Below are 17863 nucleotides of genomic sequence, written 5' to 3' on the forward strand. Positions count from 1 at the left end.
TTACATTATGTTTCTTTAGCCAGTAATTTTTCAAAATGAGGTCTTCCCCACGTCTTTATTTTAATTCTTCCTGCCACAAAGAATTGCTGAGGATTTGTCTTGTTTGACTACATATTATAGTTGAAATGGGGCAATTATTAGAAAACAGATTTGTATTATCCAGCAACTGAGATGAATTGATATATAGGCTGCAGTGCATTTGCTTTTGATTTGCAAAATATCCAGTACCTTCTATTGATATATGATATTTTTGATCTGTGAAGCAGCATTACAAGATCAATATAGGCAGCACCTATTGGGAAAATATAAAATAAGGAAAAATGGGAAATATAGAGAATGATTCTATTCCAGATTGCTCACCTGACCATTGTATTAATAATAATTGTTAGGTAAGAAGTAGCAAATTTAAAAAATACAGAGGTTGGGCAGGGGCAAAATTTTGGGGAACTGCAGGTAAATTTAATTCTAGAAACACAGGGCCAGAACTGACTACTTAATTTGTGGGACCAGATGCAAAGTGAATGCAGGGCCCCTTCTTCAAAAATTGTGAAGATTTTCAAGATGGCGACAGCAGACCATTAAGCCAAGCCAGAGATGCTTCTAAAAGTGGGGTCTGTGTGGCTGCACTGGGGTGCACCCTTGAAGCCACCCCTTCCAAGGGAGTTAGGTGAACTCTGGAAGGTAGGTCTGAAAATTAGGTGCCTGTACCACTATCTTATTAATTGTTCTTCTTTAAATGGACTTCAGGTACTTAGACTGGTATAATCATGATCTTTGGTTTATGACACTTTACCATTACTGGTACATACATGGACCTCTTTTATTTATATTAGTTCATTATTTTTTAATAATACATTGAACACTTGTGGAAACTGTCACTGAGCCCAACAACCAGAACTGTGACAATAACTCACACCTACCTATTGGATCCTCGCCATCTCTTGCCTTGCATCACCAGGCACCATCTCAATTCAGATTTTTTTTTTCAAGAATAACCTATGGCTAAAAGGAATACAGAAGAGAGAAGAAGAAAAGCCACCATCCTTTCAAATCACTATTAAAATTTCTTCATTTTGCCTTCTCACTTGGAAATGTGAGACATGGAAATGGGTGCAAAGCTCTCATTAGAAAGAATTAAGATTTTAAGTGTGAATTTAGGAGGAACACTCTTAACTATTTCACAGCATTCTCAGATAAAGATTGAATTTACACTCTTAAGAATATGGTTGCACACTAATTATTGCACATCTGTAGCTTTGGATTTTTAAAAAATAGGCTACCTGAAAGTCAGGGTAAATTCTGATGGGAGAGGAAGGAAGAATTTATGTGAATCCACAGAGAACAGTTCATATTCATTCTTTTTTGTTATTGTTGTTAGTATTTTTAAACTTTATTTTTAAAGAAGTTTTAGATTATAGAAAAGTTATATCCAAAACATAGGGAATTCCTATATACCCCACCTCTTCTCCCCCCACATTTTATTGCAAGATATTGCAATGACAGATACAGGCCATTATGCATTTTGTTAAAACATGAAATTGTCCCATGCAAAGTGTAAACCATAATGTAAACTATAGACCATAGTTAGTGACAATGCCTCAATTGTTCATCAATTGTAACAAATGTACCACACTCACGTGAGATGTTATTAATAGGGAAAACGCGTTCATATTGATTCTTTTTATTTATTTATTTATTTATTTATTTATTTCTCTCCCCTTCTCCCCCCCCCGCCCCCACCCAGCAGTCTGCTCTCTGTGTCCACCCGCTGTGTGCTCCTTGTCCGCTTCTGTTGTTGTCAGCAGCACGGGAATCTGTGTTTCTCTCTGTTGCGTCATCTTGTGTGTCAACTCTCCGTGTGTGTGGTGCCATTCCTGGGCAGGCTGCACTTTCTTTCGCACTGGGCGGCTCTCCTTACGGGGCGCACTCCTTGTGTGTGGGGCTCCCCTACGCTGGGGCCACCCCTGCGTGGCAGGGCACTCCTTGCGCGCATCAGCACTGCGCATGGGCCAGCTCCACACGGGTCAAGGAGCCCCGGGGTGTGAACCGTGGACCTCCCATGTGGTAGCTGGACACCCTAACCACTGGGCCAAGTCTAGTTCCCCATATTGATTCTTAAAGCTGTTTGCTATTAAGATTTCAGAAGGAGATTTAAAAAGGAGCAAATGCTTTTAAAACCTATAAACCTTTGGCTTTTTAGACAGATGTGCTAAATGTATTTACTTCTTTCTGTCCCTACGAAAATGGAGTCAGAAGTGTTTGTGAGGTCTGTGAGCCTGTGGGACAATGCTGTAGTGTTCAGGTTCCTCTTTTGTGACCGTGTCCTGTGGTCATAGCCAATGTTAACCCACAAAGAGTGGTACTCTCAGGGGCTGCTGCTTGTTTGGGGCACATTGTCCAGATCCACTCTTTGCAAGTTGCCTTAGGCTCTATTAGCATTCATTGTGCCCCCTTGGCAGTTCCCGTAACCATTTTACAAAGTGCCAGCAAAACTTGGTTACCGCAGTTTCTCAGCCCCTTTCCCTTTCTTCTGGCTGGTTGATCACTGCCCGGGTAGAATGTGTTGACAGTGCAGTTCCTAAGGATTGACTGTTCCCATCAAGGGGTGGGCCACCCCAGTTGGCACCAACTTGTGCACTTATTAGCACTCCTGACAGTGTAGGCTAAGATCAACTAAGGATTAACTCTTCATCTACCTGAGGTAGTTTTTCTTACTAGGTCTTACCTATTATTCCTTTTATATTTGAGATGGTATTACTAATTCTCCTTTCACTTTCAGTCCAGTGCAGTAACCAGCCTCTTGCCTGGGTCTTTTTTGGAACTGGGGGTAGACACATTTCCAATATGATTGTCTAAGGTGATGCATGCAGGATACGATGGCAGGAAGCAGCTAACACGGATGTGGCAGTGGTAGGGACAAATAAGGCAGGGGAGCCCCTGTGAATATAAGAAATAGCTTCTAGATTGAACTATTTGGATTTGGGCCTAGATTCAAATGAGATTTGGAATTGGTATTTTTTCCACTGTTAACTTTAAAAGGGACTAAATTCATTTAAAAATGGAGGGAAGCAGTTGTGGCTCAACTGATAGAGCATCTGCCCACGTTATGGGAGGTCCAGGGTTTGGTACCCAAGGCCTCCTGACCATGTGGTGAGCTGGCCCATGTGCAGTGCTGCCATGTGCAAGGTGTGCCATGCCACACAGGGATATCCCTCACATAGGGGTGTACCCCATGCAAGGAGTGCGCCCTGTAAGGAGAGCTGCCCCGTGTGGAAAAAAAGTGCAGCCTGCCCAGGAGTGGCGCCGCACACACAGAGCACTGACACAGCAAGATGATGCAACAAAAAGAGACACAGATCCCCAGTGCCACCTGAGAGGAATGCAAGGAGACACAGAAGAACACACAGTGAATGGATACAGAGAGTAGACAACAGGGGGACGGGGAGAGAAATAAATAAATCTTAAAAAAAAAAATGAAAACGTCTTTCATAAAATGGAATAACACTTTATTAATTAAATCTTCTTCACTTCCTTGTTTTATATTGCTTTGATCTTTTTTTTTTTCAGAGTGGAGGAGGATAGTTGCATGGCACATTGATTGAAATGAATCTTATGTATCACCCAACCATGTTAATTTGTAGTTGAGAAGCCTTCTGAAGTTGTAGGTCACCAACACGGCAGGAAACTGAGAAAAGGGTAAATGAAAGTTAGAACAGTACCTAGCAAAAACTAGCTTATCGATATGCTTTTTTCTGCATTTTTAATCTACAGTGCCATACTGATTTTTTTTTTATGCTGATGTTTACTTTTGGTGTTTCTGGACTCCTCCCACCCTTGCCCTCAGAACTTTTGATTTTTCTTCATATGTTAAGAGATTGAAGACTAAAACAAAAGCACTAAAAAATGCCAGTGATGCCTAAGTACCAGAAGGGAAGTGTCTTCAGGCTGGTAGGGGCAGATTTGATCACAACTCATAAATCTTATTTTGCTTTTCATGAATTCCCCCCAAGCCCTCATATATGTCAGTATGTTCATTAAAATAAACAAATAAACAAAATAAGAACAGCAGAAGCAGTGGCAACAACAATAAACAGGCTCTAATGGAGCTTTGTTCCCCTTTTAAAGAGATGTTACCTTCCTGGTATAATTCAGAGTGGTTTCCAGAAGCATAGTTCAACTACCAAAAGAATAACATAAAGATCATGATCCAGCAACAGCAAAGAACTCAATGTTTGACTTAACCTTCTCTTCTTCCGTGAGGTGAATTTGAGAAAACCAGTTTTTTTCTCCAGTGGATGTCAAACCTTTCACAAATAAAATCCTCCCCTTTGCTCCCATGCCCCAGCGATGCAGGTTTCCCTGTTTGGTATAGCAGGCACATTTACCTTGATTCAGATCCAGGCAGACTCTGCTTTGGCTGGAGAGTTGCACTCTGCTGACATTTAAGGCAGGAATTCCCTGGGAAAATAGTCAAGAGATTCTTTTGGTACTGCTGGCAGGGTTCCAAAGGGTTTAGGGTTCCCCTCTCTAGGCGAATCGGGAGAGAGAAAGAGAGGGAGGGAAAGAGAGAGAGAAGGACTTTATTGAGTGACTGTATTTCATCTGTAGCTTGTACAAAAAACCAGAAATGTGGTTGGATGACTGGATACTTTTCCTGCCCTTTATCTCTTATGCAGCTAATATGACAGTTCCAAGTTTGGTTGGGTATTTTAAAGACAGTTTAGCCATCCACAGTAGAAAATCAGTTCTCTGGGAAGCAAAAAGATTTTGAGATCTAATAGGTTGGACCAAAATGTTTGAAATGTTCAGTTAATCTAAGTAGTTTGCAGTAGTGATTGTTCTAAAATTTAAATCAAATGTTGACATATGAAGCTAAATTAACATTTTGGTGACTGTTACCATCTATTATACAGAAAGGCTCAGAATTCTCATGTTTTCATCAGACTAACAAAAATACCCCAAGTCCGAGGACAGAACAAGGTGTTCAAAATTCTGTGGGCAAGGTTATTATGACCGGAAGATTAGATAAAAAGTAGTCAGTTTAAAAAAATGTGTTTAGAATAATGTTAGAAGCAGAACATTTTCTCAGAACGAAGTCCATAATCTGTGACCACAAATGAATATGACTGACAGTCAACAGGCAAGATTTTTAGGAATTTCCTTGGATGACCCTTCTAATAATTCAGATGGAACTTGCTCTTCCTTCTTTTCTAAACGACTATACATGGTTCTCTTCAATCTCTATACTTCCTTTTTTCCCCACATTCATGGACTCTGGAAGGCACCACTGAATAACTGCATAGGGTCTCTTAGAGGTGTTGAGTCTCGTCATGGTTGGTTTAACCTTCCTGGAATGTTCTTATCTCTAGCTACACTTTGTCCCCTCTGTTCCTGCTGCAGAGGACCAAGCTGTGGCCACACCTTGTTATCTCTCGCCTCTGAGCCAACTGAGGTGATTCTTTAAGAGGACCTCACGTCCATAGACTGGAATAATCACGATCCTTGGTTGATGACACTCTGTCACCACTGGTATGTACCTATGGACAGGTTAGGAGGCCCTGCCCATCCCATTCTGGTTTTGAACCATCTCTTACATGCTTCCAGAATACTTTGGTTCCCCAGAGCCCATCACAGAATCAGGGGTGCTAGCTGAAACCGAAAATGACTCTACTTTCCTAAGTAAAGGAGAGTTTTGGAAAGGAAATCGAGGCCCAAAGAACTGAGGGAGGCTGGGGAAGCAGCTTGCAAGCAACAACGCCCCACGTAGCTTCAGAGGCTTTGAGCAGGAGCCGCACCTCTGCTGCCTTGTCTTCTTGCATCACTGCTTTTATTTGATTCTGGGTCAGGAAGAAGGTAGCTTCCATAGAGGGAGACAGACATGAGGAATTTTCCTCCCACCACAGCCACCTTCAGAGGGTGGGAGGTGATGATGGCGAATCTTTATTAATTAGCGCTTCCTTAATAACAGGTTGGGGGGGATTACTCTCACCACAGTCCCCTGAAGGAGATACTGTTACTACCCCCATAAAGTGATCTGCTTGAGGTCCCATAGTTAGTGTATCGTCGAGCAGGATACAAACTCTGGCAGTCAGACCCCTGTCAAACTATTATCCTGAAACATTTCCTCTCACTTATGTGGCTGTTTCATAAGCAAATTAATTCTTTCAGGATATGTGCAGGTTTTAACATATGATTCCATTGATCTACAAGACACTTAACAGGAAATTTATGTTTTGATCTTCTTTTGAAAATAGAATACTGGTTTGTAGGGAAATTGGCTGATTTCAGGATCATTTGATAAAGTCTTTCAGCAAACACAGGATTCTATTCTTATTAATTGGTGACCATTTTTACTTTTGTAAAATAGTATTTTCATTTGGAATGAGAGGAACCTTCTTAAAAGATATTTAGTAAACCAGCATTGTATGGACATAATAAACTATGATTCCCATTGGTATCTGAGTGTGGTCAGTACAACAGAACACTGTAAAAAGATCTAAGCCATTTTATAGATGTACTCAGTATATATATTTTTTGAGTAGAAAAAGTGCCGCACCTGAGTGGCTTGTGGCTCATAGGATGTTACGGAGGCAGGAAAGGATGTTAGGATCAGAACTGGTGACAGTCTTGACGCCTCCTCCTCAGCTGAGATCACTAGGCTCATTGCAGCCCAACCGAAGGATGTAGTTCAGGCAAGCACTTCCAGGTATTATCTAAATACCATTACCTTTAAATTTGGTGAAAGGAGAACAACTGTTTCCACAGCTGGAGAGACCGAGGGTCTGCTGGTTAGGTGCCTGGTTAAAATGACAGAGTAGTAGACATGAAACCATCCTAGTATTTAGGCTCTGAAGATTTGGCTTTAACCATTGGAATCTGTTCAGACAAAAAAGCTGAACTTTGAATTTTGGTTGCATCAGATTTCCACTTTGTAATATACTCAGTTAACAGTCCATATTATATCCTTTACAAGAGAAAGTGAAAACAAATCATTTAACCTCCTGTAAAATTGTTGTTTGTTCTGTGAAATTAAATAAGACAAGAAGATTGTCTTTGTCTACTCTTCTGGAGTTATATTACAAAAGCAATGTTGAAAGCAGAATTAAAAAACTATAAAATCTGAATATGAAGAGTGGACTAGTGAACTAATTAAATATTTCAGGACATTTTTAAGTATCTAGAAGTAAAGTAGCTTAAACAGTTAATGGTGTTAAGTATGTCAATATGTTAAAATTATTAAAATGGTGGCAGTGGGTAGACAGGTGTTTGAAACGTTCATTTTGTATGTTTGAAATACTAATTAATAAAAAAATAAGATCAATGCTGTAAAACCAGCAGGCTAATGTTATGTTGACTCCTTTTCCTGAGCTGTTTTAGCAGGGCCATGAGCACGGGGTTATAACTAGTTCAGGAGCTCAGCCCACCCGGGGCCTCCAATTCTGCTCAGTAGTCCCTCTGGTCAGCCAGTGCTCCTGTCCTCTAGGACTGCTGAAGCCCCTGGACTCCCCTGGACTTTCCCTTCACTCTGAACAGATGGCTTCAACCCCTACATTACAGCAAAACACAGCCCTTCAGATAGGAAATATCCAAATACCTGCCACCAAGCAGTATCCCTCCCTTTGTCTTGCACAGATTCCTTCACTTCTGTTCTGGATTCTCTCCTTTTCATTAAGGACATTCTTAAGTGGAACTGACTTTCTCTAGTATCATTCTCTCATCCAGGTTTTGAGCTTGGGAGCCCTTTACAGTCTTAAAAAATTGTTAAGCCCTGTAAAGAGACTTCATTTATGTGAGTTATAGGTATTGATATTTCCCATATTAGGAATTGAAAAAGACTTTTACAAAATAATTTTTACTAACTTAATAACAATAACAATAAACTCATTATATGTTAATTAAATTGCATTTTTAAAGAAAAGTAAATATATTTTCATATTAAAACAAAACAAAAACTTGTGGTGGTGTTTTATGTTGTTAAAATTTTAAAAAATGTCTGATTTAATAGAAGACAGGAGAATTCTTGTATCTACTTCTGCATACATCTGTTGTGATATTTTTTTTTTTTTAATAGAAGTGAGTGAAGAAAATCCTGCCTCACACTTATGTGTAGATGCAAAAGGGCAGGCTGTTTTTTATAGCCTTTTCATATAATTGTAGATATTTTTCTTTGATACGACACCGAAATCATAACAAGTAATACTATAGTTTCTCAAAGATAAGTTGCAAGGTGGTTATAAAGCTATATTAATGAAATTTTCATATCTTCTTACATCAAATTCCATTTTTCATTTTGCACTTTGAATCTTGTATCCATGCATGATTTTGGCAATATGTATAATCATTTGGAAAATATTGGTTCTCTGTGTTAAGCAGATCTTTCAAATGTTGATGCATTTCATTTTACAATGTATACAATGTAAAAAAAAAATATTCATTGATATTACCACCAATCTCATCAGAAAATAATTTAAATATTGAGAACTTTAAATTGACATTGGCAAATACAAGTTTTCCAAAATTAGAGTTTTTGCTCGGAAGCTCAAATATATATCATTGTCTACAAATACCATCAATTGTTTTCCTTCATTTCCAAGAGAATGCCAGCCAAATACTTAATTTGAATAGTCATAGTTAGTCTGTCAGCCATTAGTATTTTTTTGCTTTATTTTTTTATTAGAGGAGTTGTAGGGTTACAGAACAATAATGCAGAAGTTACAGAGTTCCCATATAACCCCCTCATTTACAGTTTTCCATTATTAACACTTTGTATTAGTGTTACAATTGATGAAGTGATAGTATTATAATTATACTATTAACTGTAGCCTATTGTTTACATTAAGGTTTATTGTGTGTGTTGTGCAGTTCTATGGTTTTTTAAAAAATTTTATTCTGGAAGCATATATACAACCTAAAATTCCCCATTAACCACTTTAAAATTTCCGTAGTGTCAATTACATTCACAATGTTGTGCCATCATCACCACCATCCATTATCAAAACTTTTAACAGTGAAAATGGTTTTCCATGAGAAAGGGGGCTGCTTCAGCTCCCCACCCCAACCGTGGCATCAGCGCTTTCTTGAAGACTGCCTTCATACTTGTTCTGCAGCAGAAGGGCTTTCTGGTTCTTCCCATTTTGCCACACAGAATATTAAAAATCGTGCACTTGTGGGTCAAGATTTAATAAAATTAATAATTTCCACGCTCCATGAAGGACATTCTTAAGTGGAACTGGCACTGAGTTTACTGTGTGTGACGGTGAAGGATACCGCGATTAGATTACAGTTGGGCGTCATGGCCTTGATTTATGCCAGGGTCTCATCAGTTTTACCCTCCGGTGCTTTTGCACCAACAGTACAGAAATCACATAGTGAAAAAAGGCAATGTCCTATTATTATTATGAAAATAGTTTTGGTCTCCCAGGCTCCCTGAAAACGTGTCAGGGCCCCCAGGGCCCCTACTGATCTAATCATTTATTTCCTTCTTCTGTACCTTAATTCTCTCCTTAATATTACCTTTTTCTATTAGCTTTATCCATACCAATGTATCGCCCATCCTGGAAAAAAAAATAAACCAAAACCAACCAAACACACCTTTCAAATTACCCATCAGAAACCATTAAACCTATTTTCCCCTTCACAGCCAAATGTTCTTAAAAATCCCCCCTCCGTTTATTACCTCTCCTAGTTCACTTTCCCTTTTTTCCTCATGCGTTGCACCTAGTTCCTGTCCCTATCTCTTCCTGTAAATTGCCTGCTGTGTGCTCCAGGAGAGGGGCTTCTCCCTTCCCTTCCTTGACCTCCTGCAGCACCTGACTCTGCTGCCCACCTGTCTGTCCTACTATGTGCCAGGCACTGGCTAAGCTCTTTAGAGGAGATGGCTCATTTCATTGCCATGACAACCCTACGATGTTTCTATGATTATTAACCCACCTCACAGTTAAGGAACCTGAGGAAATTGTCCAAGGCTGTACGACTCACAGGTGGAAGAACACAGGCTCAAACTCAGGTCTCCATCACCCCGAAGCCAGAAGTTTTAACCACCACAGTGTACCCCTTTCTTCAATAGTCGCTTTCCTTGTTGAAGCATCACTCTCCGGGTTTGTTTTCCTACCTCTCTGGCTGCTTCTCAGTCTCCTTCATGTATGGGAAAGAGAGAAAGAAAAAAGAGAGAGAAGAAGGAAGGAAGAAAGGAGGGAGGGAGGAAGGAAGGATGCTTTTCCCATGTTGTTGCTTTGCTCAAGTTTTAGGTCCCGGGAGAGATCGCTTCTTTGGCTGTGCTTCAGTCATGTGCCCGCCCCTCCCCTGGCTTTGTCAGAGCGGAGGATGAGAAGATCGTACCTTTCGGCTTTTGGAAGGTGGCTCCTAAGCTTGTACCCAAGGGGGATTTCTCAACATAGACTGCAGGGATAATAGAAAGAGGACTTGGATGTTGGATCAACCAGAAGTGATAAATGATCACTACAATCTATTTTTGTCTCTTTTCCTTGTTGACTCCTCATATTTTAGGTCTTACCTTTTATATTGCTCCCTCCAGGAAACCTTTGCTACCCTTTCAACCTGTATTGGATGCCCTCACGTTTCTCCTTAGTACCCTGAGCTTACTCCTTCAGGGCGTTTTTCAGGGTGCGTTGAGGTTGCTTGTTTACTTTTTTTTTTTTTTTGAGGTACCAGGTTGGGGGATTGAACCTGGGATCTCGTATGTGGGAAGTCAGTGCTCAACTATGGTGCTCCCCCAGCTCCCCCGAGTTGGTTTTTTCATTTCTTTGCTTGTTTTGTTGTTAGGAGGTACTGGGGATAGAACCTGGGACCTCCTACATGGGAAGCAGGAGCTCAACCACTGAGCTACATCCCCTCCCTGTCTGTTTATTTTTCTGCACTAAAAATACAAGTTCTGGAAGGGTGAGACTGTGTTTGATTTTCACCTTGTAGCCCCTAGCACAGGGGTTGGCACATGGCTGTCTCCCGGTACTTGAGGATTAAACGAAATGCTGGGCTTAAGGAAATGCATATCCAAAGTGGTTAACAGGAAAACATGCTCAAGAGAGTGGTCTAAAGACCTCATGGTTGTTTTCACAGAAATAATGTCTGAGGTTGTTGGAAGGGATTGGACAATAGTTGGAGATAGAAAAAAAAATGCCAAGGGCAGTGTCTTAGGGAAAGGGGAAAAGAGTTGGTGAAGAACGCTCAAAAGAGATGAGCTAGAGATGTAATACATGTGAGTACAATGCTGGCAAAAACAAAAAGGAGAGAATTCCATGAAATAGGGATATCCCAGGGTACAACTGTTGCAGAAACATCAAGGAGAAAAAAGACCAAAGAAATGCTAAGCGAGTTTGCAATTACGGAGTCATTTGGTAGTCTTTGAAAGAACTTTCAGTTGAGTCCTAAGGATAAAAGGCAGAGGAAGGGGATTTTGAGGAAGTGGGTGTTGTGGAAGTGAAGGCACGATGTGTGGATCAGTGATACACAACCAGGTGTGCACATCAGATTCACTTACACAGAGGTAAAAGTGACAGCTCTCTGGGAACCATGTTCAGTTTCTGGAACAGTAGATGCAAAATAAAGCTTGGGCTTCTGTAAGTTTGAAAAGCATTATGGGTGATTCAACTTTTGGTTGAAAATCATCAATGTATCCAGCATTTTGCTAGTTTTTTGGGTAGGTAGGAGTGTAGTAAGTAAGATTAGGATAAGGTAGAGGGCTTTATTTTGAAATCTTACCAAGTGAGAGAGGAGAAATGAGTCAACAGCAATGAAGAGGAAAAAAACTGAAATTACTGAAAAGACAGACGGGGTTGAGGCAGCCAGAACTTGGAAAATGTCAGAGAAAGGTCAGCCTTGGAGAGGACCACATTATAGCTTGTCCATATATTTCTCCATTTGATCTCCAGAATGCCTGGGTGAAAGGGACGGATGAGGAGACAGGGTTTTATAGAGGCCTGGCTTGCACAGTTGGGAAGTGGAAGACCTAGGACCAGCAACCTGTATGTTTTCCTAATGAGCTTTCCTTTGCATAGCATTTCCCACATATCTATAATTTTTGTACTACATTCACAATGTTTGCTCTATCCAAGTCCACTCCTTATTATTGTTTTATAAATATATGTATTTAAAAAGCAGCTCACAATTTTACTTAGAATCCATCTGTGCAATAATTCCACTGGTTTGATGTGGTAGATTTTATTAATTCAATATGCCTTTCAGAAGAGCCCATTCTGTGTCCCACCTAAAGCTGTCTTGCACCTCTCAGTGGCCTGCATGCTGCCTCCGTGGTAAAGAATTAATGCTCTTTTTGAGACAGGTGGAGAAGAAGCGGGTCTGCAGGAGGAAATGGCTTATATCAAGAAGGAGAGGGAAAAAAAGAGGAAAAATGATTTGCATGTATCTCATTTGAAGGGGGTAATAAAACGTTTAGCCCCTCAGGCTACACAGATCAAGGAATGTTTGATAGGGCAGCACAGAAATCATTACAGAATTAATTACTTCTGAATAAAGGGTTTGCATTTTCGAGTGAAAGGCTGGGACTCTGCTGCCCATCAGCTCCTGTTATTTAGATCAGAGAATGAGGAAAAGTGGCCACAGTACTGCCCTTAGGCCCAGGTACCTGGGGCACCTGCCTTGGGTACCTGCCTCAGGGGACTTCGCGCTTTCTCTGGGTGCACTCAGAGCCCTTCTAGACCATACCCCGGATACCTGGGACTCTGGAACGGCCTCTTCGTCAGCATCCCTCTCCTCCTCACACTGAGGCAGGCAACCATGGGTCCCAAGGGCCCAAAGACCAGTTATTAGCAGGTGTGTGCATCAAGTGCCTCAAAAATAAATGAACAATTAGGCAACCTGTACTGTGGTTGAGAATTAAAACCTCCATGACAGTGTTTCCTCTTCCAGGTGAAAAAATTTCAATCCAGATTGATTGAATCAGTTAAGATTTGGCAACATGGCCAAATCGGGAAAGCAATTTGCTATCATTTCCAGGATATCTTAATTGGCAATCATAATAAACGATGTTTAGACTTATGTCTAAAGGCATCTGGAGGAAGAGACAGATTTCAGCCCACCTGGCCTATTGGTGCTTGGAGGGCAATGTAATGCACATATCATTAATGTGGATGGGTCATGAAGGTGGAGTCTTCATGCAAAGCAAAACTCTCTTTCAATTGCTGAAATCAAGTTTTTCCAATGCCTCAAATCAGGGACCATTCAGAGGGCTTTCAAAGTGATTTTTCCTTTTATTTCTTTGCAAACAGAGGAGCTGATGTAAAGCAGCTCACTGCTGTGGCTAGCTCTTGCCTCCAAAGCTCTCTCTACCCTGGATCCTTTGGCACTCTGTACTGTCTTGTGCCATATGTTAGAACCCCAAAATGACTGTCTAATTTGGAGATGTGTGGCAGAGTGTTATAAATTGAGTGAATTTATGATTTAACTGAGGAGATTCTTTCCCCGGTGTTGGTACTGAACTGGTTGTTAATTGCCTGATAACTTTATCAATTGATGGTTCAGATGGTTATAAGAACTGAGCAAATGACTTTCAAGGAGTTTTCATTTCCTACCTATGTATATCTCCTAATCAAAATTTTATTTCCCAGTTGACATAATTTTCTAGTGTGTTATACCTCCCTCAGTTATCTCTCAACTGCAAGAGAAAAGGCATTTTTTCCCTTCTGATGATAAATACTAAGTTCATCCCATTTCTTAGCATCTACTCCTCTCCTCAGTCCTCTGGTTTGTAACGATGTTAACTAGATATGGGAGGGCTGTGTGTATAGGTGAGTGTGTGCATGTGTGTTGTGCATTTGAAATAGAAGGCAAATCCATTGAGTTTTATGGCTGGTTTTCAAACAACAACCTTGGCCTTAAAAATGATAGTTATAATGTGTTTTGGATTCTTAAATCCACATCTAAGAACGATAGTGGTAATCCCGGCATGCAAACTAGAAAGAGACCTTGAATAATAGGGTCAACCCAGACCAGCAGAATATCTCAGCCTACATATTGAATTGAGTGTTAAAAACTGCTTTTTGACCTTGAATAAAAGTGGGAAATGGCAAAGACAAATGAGTTTATATGGCTAAGAGTTTTCCAAAAAGAGTCAGGAGGTCATCAGAGGGGTCACACTTATGCACACCTCGGCAGGACCCCACAGAGAAGCAAAGTAGATACAACCCTAGGTGCTGGTTCTCCTGAAGGCTACAGAGATCCACAGGGTATATGGTCATGGCAGATGGATTTGGAGTTCTGTGCCATGTCAGAGGGCCCTACTTTGGAATTTGTGCTCCTGAGTGTGATGGGGCTGGTCTCAGATGCGATCTTTCTACACATGCCTCTTCTGTCACTTTTTCTGAACCTGTGGTTAGTGCTAGGGATGGTGCAAACTCAGGGGACTTGAATCTCTGGACTGCCCATGGCCATCTGTGTCCTGAGCCTCCACAGAGTTGTGGGGTATATGGGAACCTCTTACGTTTTTTATGTTTTTTAAAGTGTTTTTTTAAATTAACATTCTTTGCGATCTATTAATTTTAATTTAAAAAGTGTGAAAAAAATTATGAGCAAGACTGACCTGGTCCTGTCTCCTGAGTCCTGGTTATAGGTCTAAGAGTGAGCAGTAGTCATAGGCTAGTGGTTAAAAGGTTGTTTTGTATTTTGAGTTTTTCTACCATTTGGTTTTGAAAATGTTTATATTTTCAAGAAAATCACTATTACCTATATATGTAGATTTTATTATTAAAAATAGTACCAAGTCTTTTGACTTTATTTTGGACCATAGGCTCAGAAAGCTGTATTTTGGAATGCAGTCAGTAAAGTCAGATTATAGAATCACTGAAATTTGCATATAGTCTAGTCTGATTCCCCCATTTTTCAGAAGGCCCAGAGATGTTTTATTGATAAACCTAGAGAATTGTATTTTTAACTGGAATTTTAAACCAGAATTGGTCAAGAAAATTTTTATATTTGGATTTGATTATGATATTTAAGGATCTGACAGTTTTTTGAGTATGGGGATTGCAGATGAATTACTAGATCAAAAGGTTACATGGGGGAGCAGATGTGGCTGAAGCAGTTGGGTGCCCACCTCCTACATGGGGTTCAGTTCCCAGTGCCTCCTAAAGAAGACAAGCAGACAACAAGCAGACACAGTGAGCAGAGACAAGGTACAGACACAGTGAGCAGACAATGAGCAGGTATTTGAGTGAGCCATCTCAGCGTGGGGGGGATAAAGTTAAAAAAAATGGCTACATGACTTCTTAAAGAAAATGGCTTATTCATTCCTCCTTCATTTTCCTCTTGCTCTTTGCTCCACATGCAGTAGCCACTTTTAGCTCCACCCCAGATGATATCTACTACTTCAGGATTAATTTGTCCTGTTTCTCCAACATGCTAGGAACTTAAAGATAGGTCCTTTCTTAAGTCACAAACATTAAATAAGTATTCACTGAGCTTAATCTATGAAAAACAAAAGAAGAATCAGACATGATTCCCACCCATGAAATGAAATATATATATATAATCTTTCAAATTATTATTATATGATGCTATAATAGGAGCAAGATTGTATGTAATAGACAACAAGAAGGGCATGTCTGGGTTGATTTTATCTAAGATTAGAATCTGGAGAAGTATTAATTGAACAATTAGGCAATTATTTTCCTGGTTTGTTTGCTCATTCGGACTAATTGTCCTGCTGAGGAAATGAAGATAGGAAAAATTGTTGGCTTCATTTTTTACTTCAGTTTACATTTTGGAATAAAGAGAATGGTCTGTGGGACATAATGAAAACTTAGATGGACAATTTTTAGATCAGTTAAGATGGTTACATTAGAGAATCCAAAGCAATATCTGCCATTATCGTCATGACATACTGCCTATCGCTGTGCTGTATGTGTATATGGCCTAGTCACTGCATATGCTGCTGTGGTAATTCATGGGCAGGATTAAGAAGAAGGTTGTGTGTTAGGAAGTTAAATTGCATTTGGAGAGAGGATGTGACACAGGGAGGGCTCAGAAGATTGCTGATCTTGACTCCAAATTTGGAATGAAATGGTTACTCTTTTGTTCACCATTCAAGTTGGGATTTTGCCCTGCAGTAGACAGTCAACTGCTGCCTTTACTTGAATGTACTTGGAAAGGGAAGGACTTAAACCAGCCATGAAGAGAAGAATGCCAGGGTTTCTGGAAACATCGCCAAAACCCAATGATTTCTCAGAATTTCCAGAGGCGCCAGAGGAGTGTTTGCATTTCAATAGAAAAAGTTCTGAAAGCTCTGGAAACTATTCCCAGTTTTACTTTCTCACTGAAAGGCCAAAACCATTGCTCTGAATAAAAGACAGAAGCACTTGCTATGGTTTTTGTTAAGCATTAAGAAAAGGGACCTCTGGGAAATTTTGATTCTCCAATCCTTTGCCACAAAGCCAAGACAAAGGCAATCCTGTCAAAATGGCAAATAGAAAATACAAGTACTGTTAGCTTTAATACAAAAGTGCCCCATGTCTGGAGCTTCTTTCTTTCCACTTTCTTTCCTGGCTTTGAAAGAAAACGGAACTTTCTAGGTTTAAAGAGCTGTGGTAGCAAAAACATTGTGATAACATAATGATACCTCTCACAAGTTCAGCCTCCTCATAAGTTTAATCTTTTCACACACCACAAATACCCAGTTAGGTAGCTTGGGGATTTCAGCACTTATGAGAGACAAGCTCCTAGGTACACTGAAAAGGAATATTATTTCCAGTTGAGATTTTAGAAGGATTTTATGGAGGTCTATAGTAGCAGCCAAAAGTGGAAACATTGCTGGTATAGCAATCAAAATAACTTTAAGTCTAATTCTACCACAGCAAACTCTAAGGCAGCAGTGTCCAATGGAAATACAATATGAACCCCTATGTAATTAAGGCTTTCTAATAGTCACATTTAAAAAGTAAAAATAATAAATAATTTTAATAATATATTTGTTTAATCCAATGTATCTAAAATACTATCACTTCAACTCATAACCTATATAAAAATGAATAATAACTTCTTTACATTTTTTTCTTACTAAGTGTTTGGAATCTGTAAATATTTTACACTTACAGCATTATCTCAGTTAAATGCTAAATTTTCATTGGAAATGAAATAAAATGAAAATTTCCTGTAACGGAATTATATAATATTTTTTAAATTTAATTAAAATGAAATAAATTGAAATTTTCAGTTTCTCAGTTTCACTAGCCACGTTTTAAGTGCTCATTAGCCACAGGTATCTTGTAGCTGTGATATTGAACAGTGCAGCTCCAAGACATTGCTAAACTGTTTATTATGCTCTAATTTTACTGTTTTAAATATTGGCTAAAGAGAGCTTTTGAAAATGACTTATGACCCCCCTTTTAATGAAATTGCTGAATGAGGGGCATTTCCAGCGAGGCCACCAGTGCCTTCTTCAAATGCTTCTGGGTCTAGGTCCCTTAGTTCCAGCTTCCTCTACTTCTTTCTCTCTAATTGTTCCTTCAATAGTCTGGGATAGAAAGGGTGGGCTTAGTTCCTCTATGTTACCAGTTCTCAAAGTGTGATTGGCAGATCCCTGGGGTACCCTGAAACATTTTTGGAGGGTTTGTGAGTTCAAAATTGTTTTCATAAATAGTATTTTAATAAAAATACTATTTCCCTGTTTACCATGTGCCATCTGCAGTGATGGTGCAAAGCATTGTTGGTAAAGCTGCTGGTTCTTTAGCACGAATCAAGGGAATGGCGCCAAATTCTACTAGTAGTCACTGTTCTGAAACACCACCCAAATATGGTAAACACACACACATACACACACACATGACCTCAAAAGACGAAAACCCAAACTAAACAAACACAATCTCCTAGTTTCACTTAAAATTGTCCTTATCAA

The 17863-nt window shown here is 39.8% G+C and overlaps 1 protein-coding gene across 2 annotated transcripts in view; it reads right to left on the reverse strand.

The window, feature by feature from the left end:
- LOC101429008 (aquaporin-4) overlaps positions 1–17863 on the reverse strand; it is a 340557-nt gene that overhangs the window by 15365 nt on the left and 307329 nt on the right. For both annotated transcript variants that reach the window (XR_009180952.2, XM_058277568.1), the window contains exons 5-6: positions 6728–6797; positions 4386–4527 (exon numbers count right to left, since the gene is read on the reverse strand). Coding sequence is in view for 1 of the 2 variants with exons in the window: in XM_058277568.1 (XP_058133551.1) it covers positions 4386–4527; positions 6728–6797 (212 nt within the window). In the remaining variant the exon portion in view is untranslated. The remainder of the gene's footprint in view (positions 1–4385; positions 4528–6727; positions 6798–17863) is intronic.

The sequence above is a fragment of the Dasypus novemcinctus genome, chromosome 16 (assembly GCF_030445035.2).
Source record: "Dasypus novemcinctus isolate mDasNov1 chromosome 16, mDasNov1.1.hap2, whole genome shotgun sequence".
Lineage (NCBI taxonomy): Eukaryota > Metazoa > Chordata > Mammalia > Cingulata > Dasypodidae > Dasypus > Dasypus novemcinctus.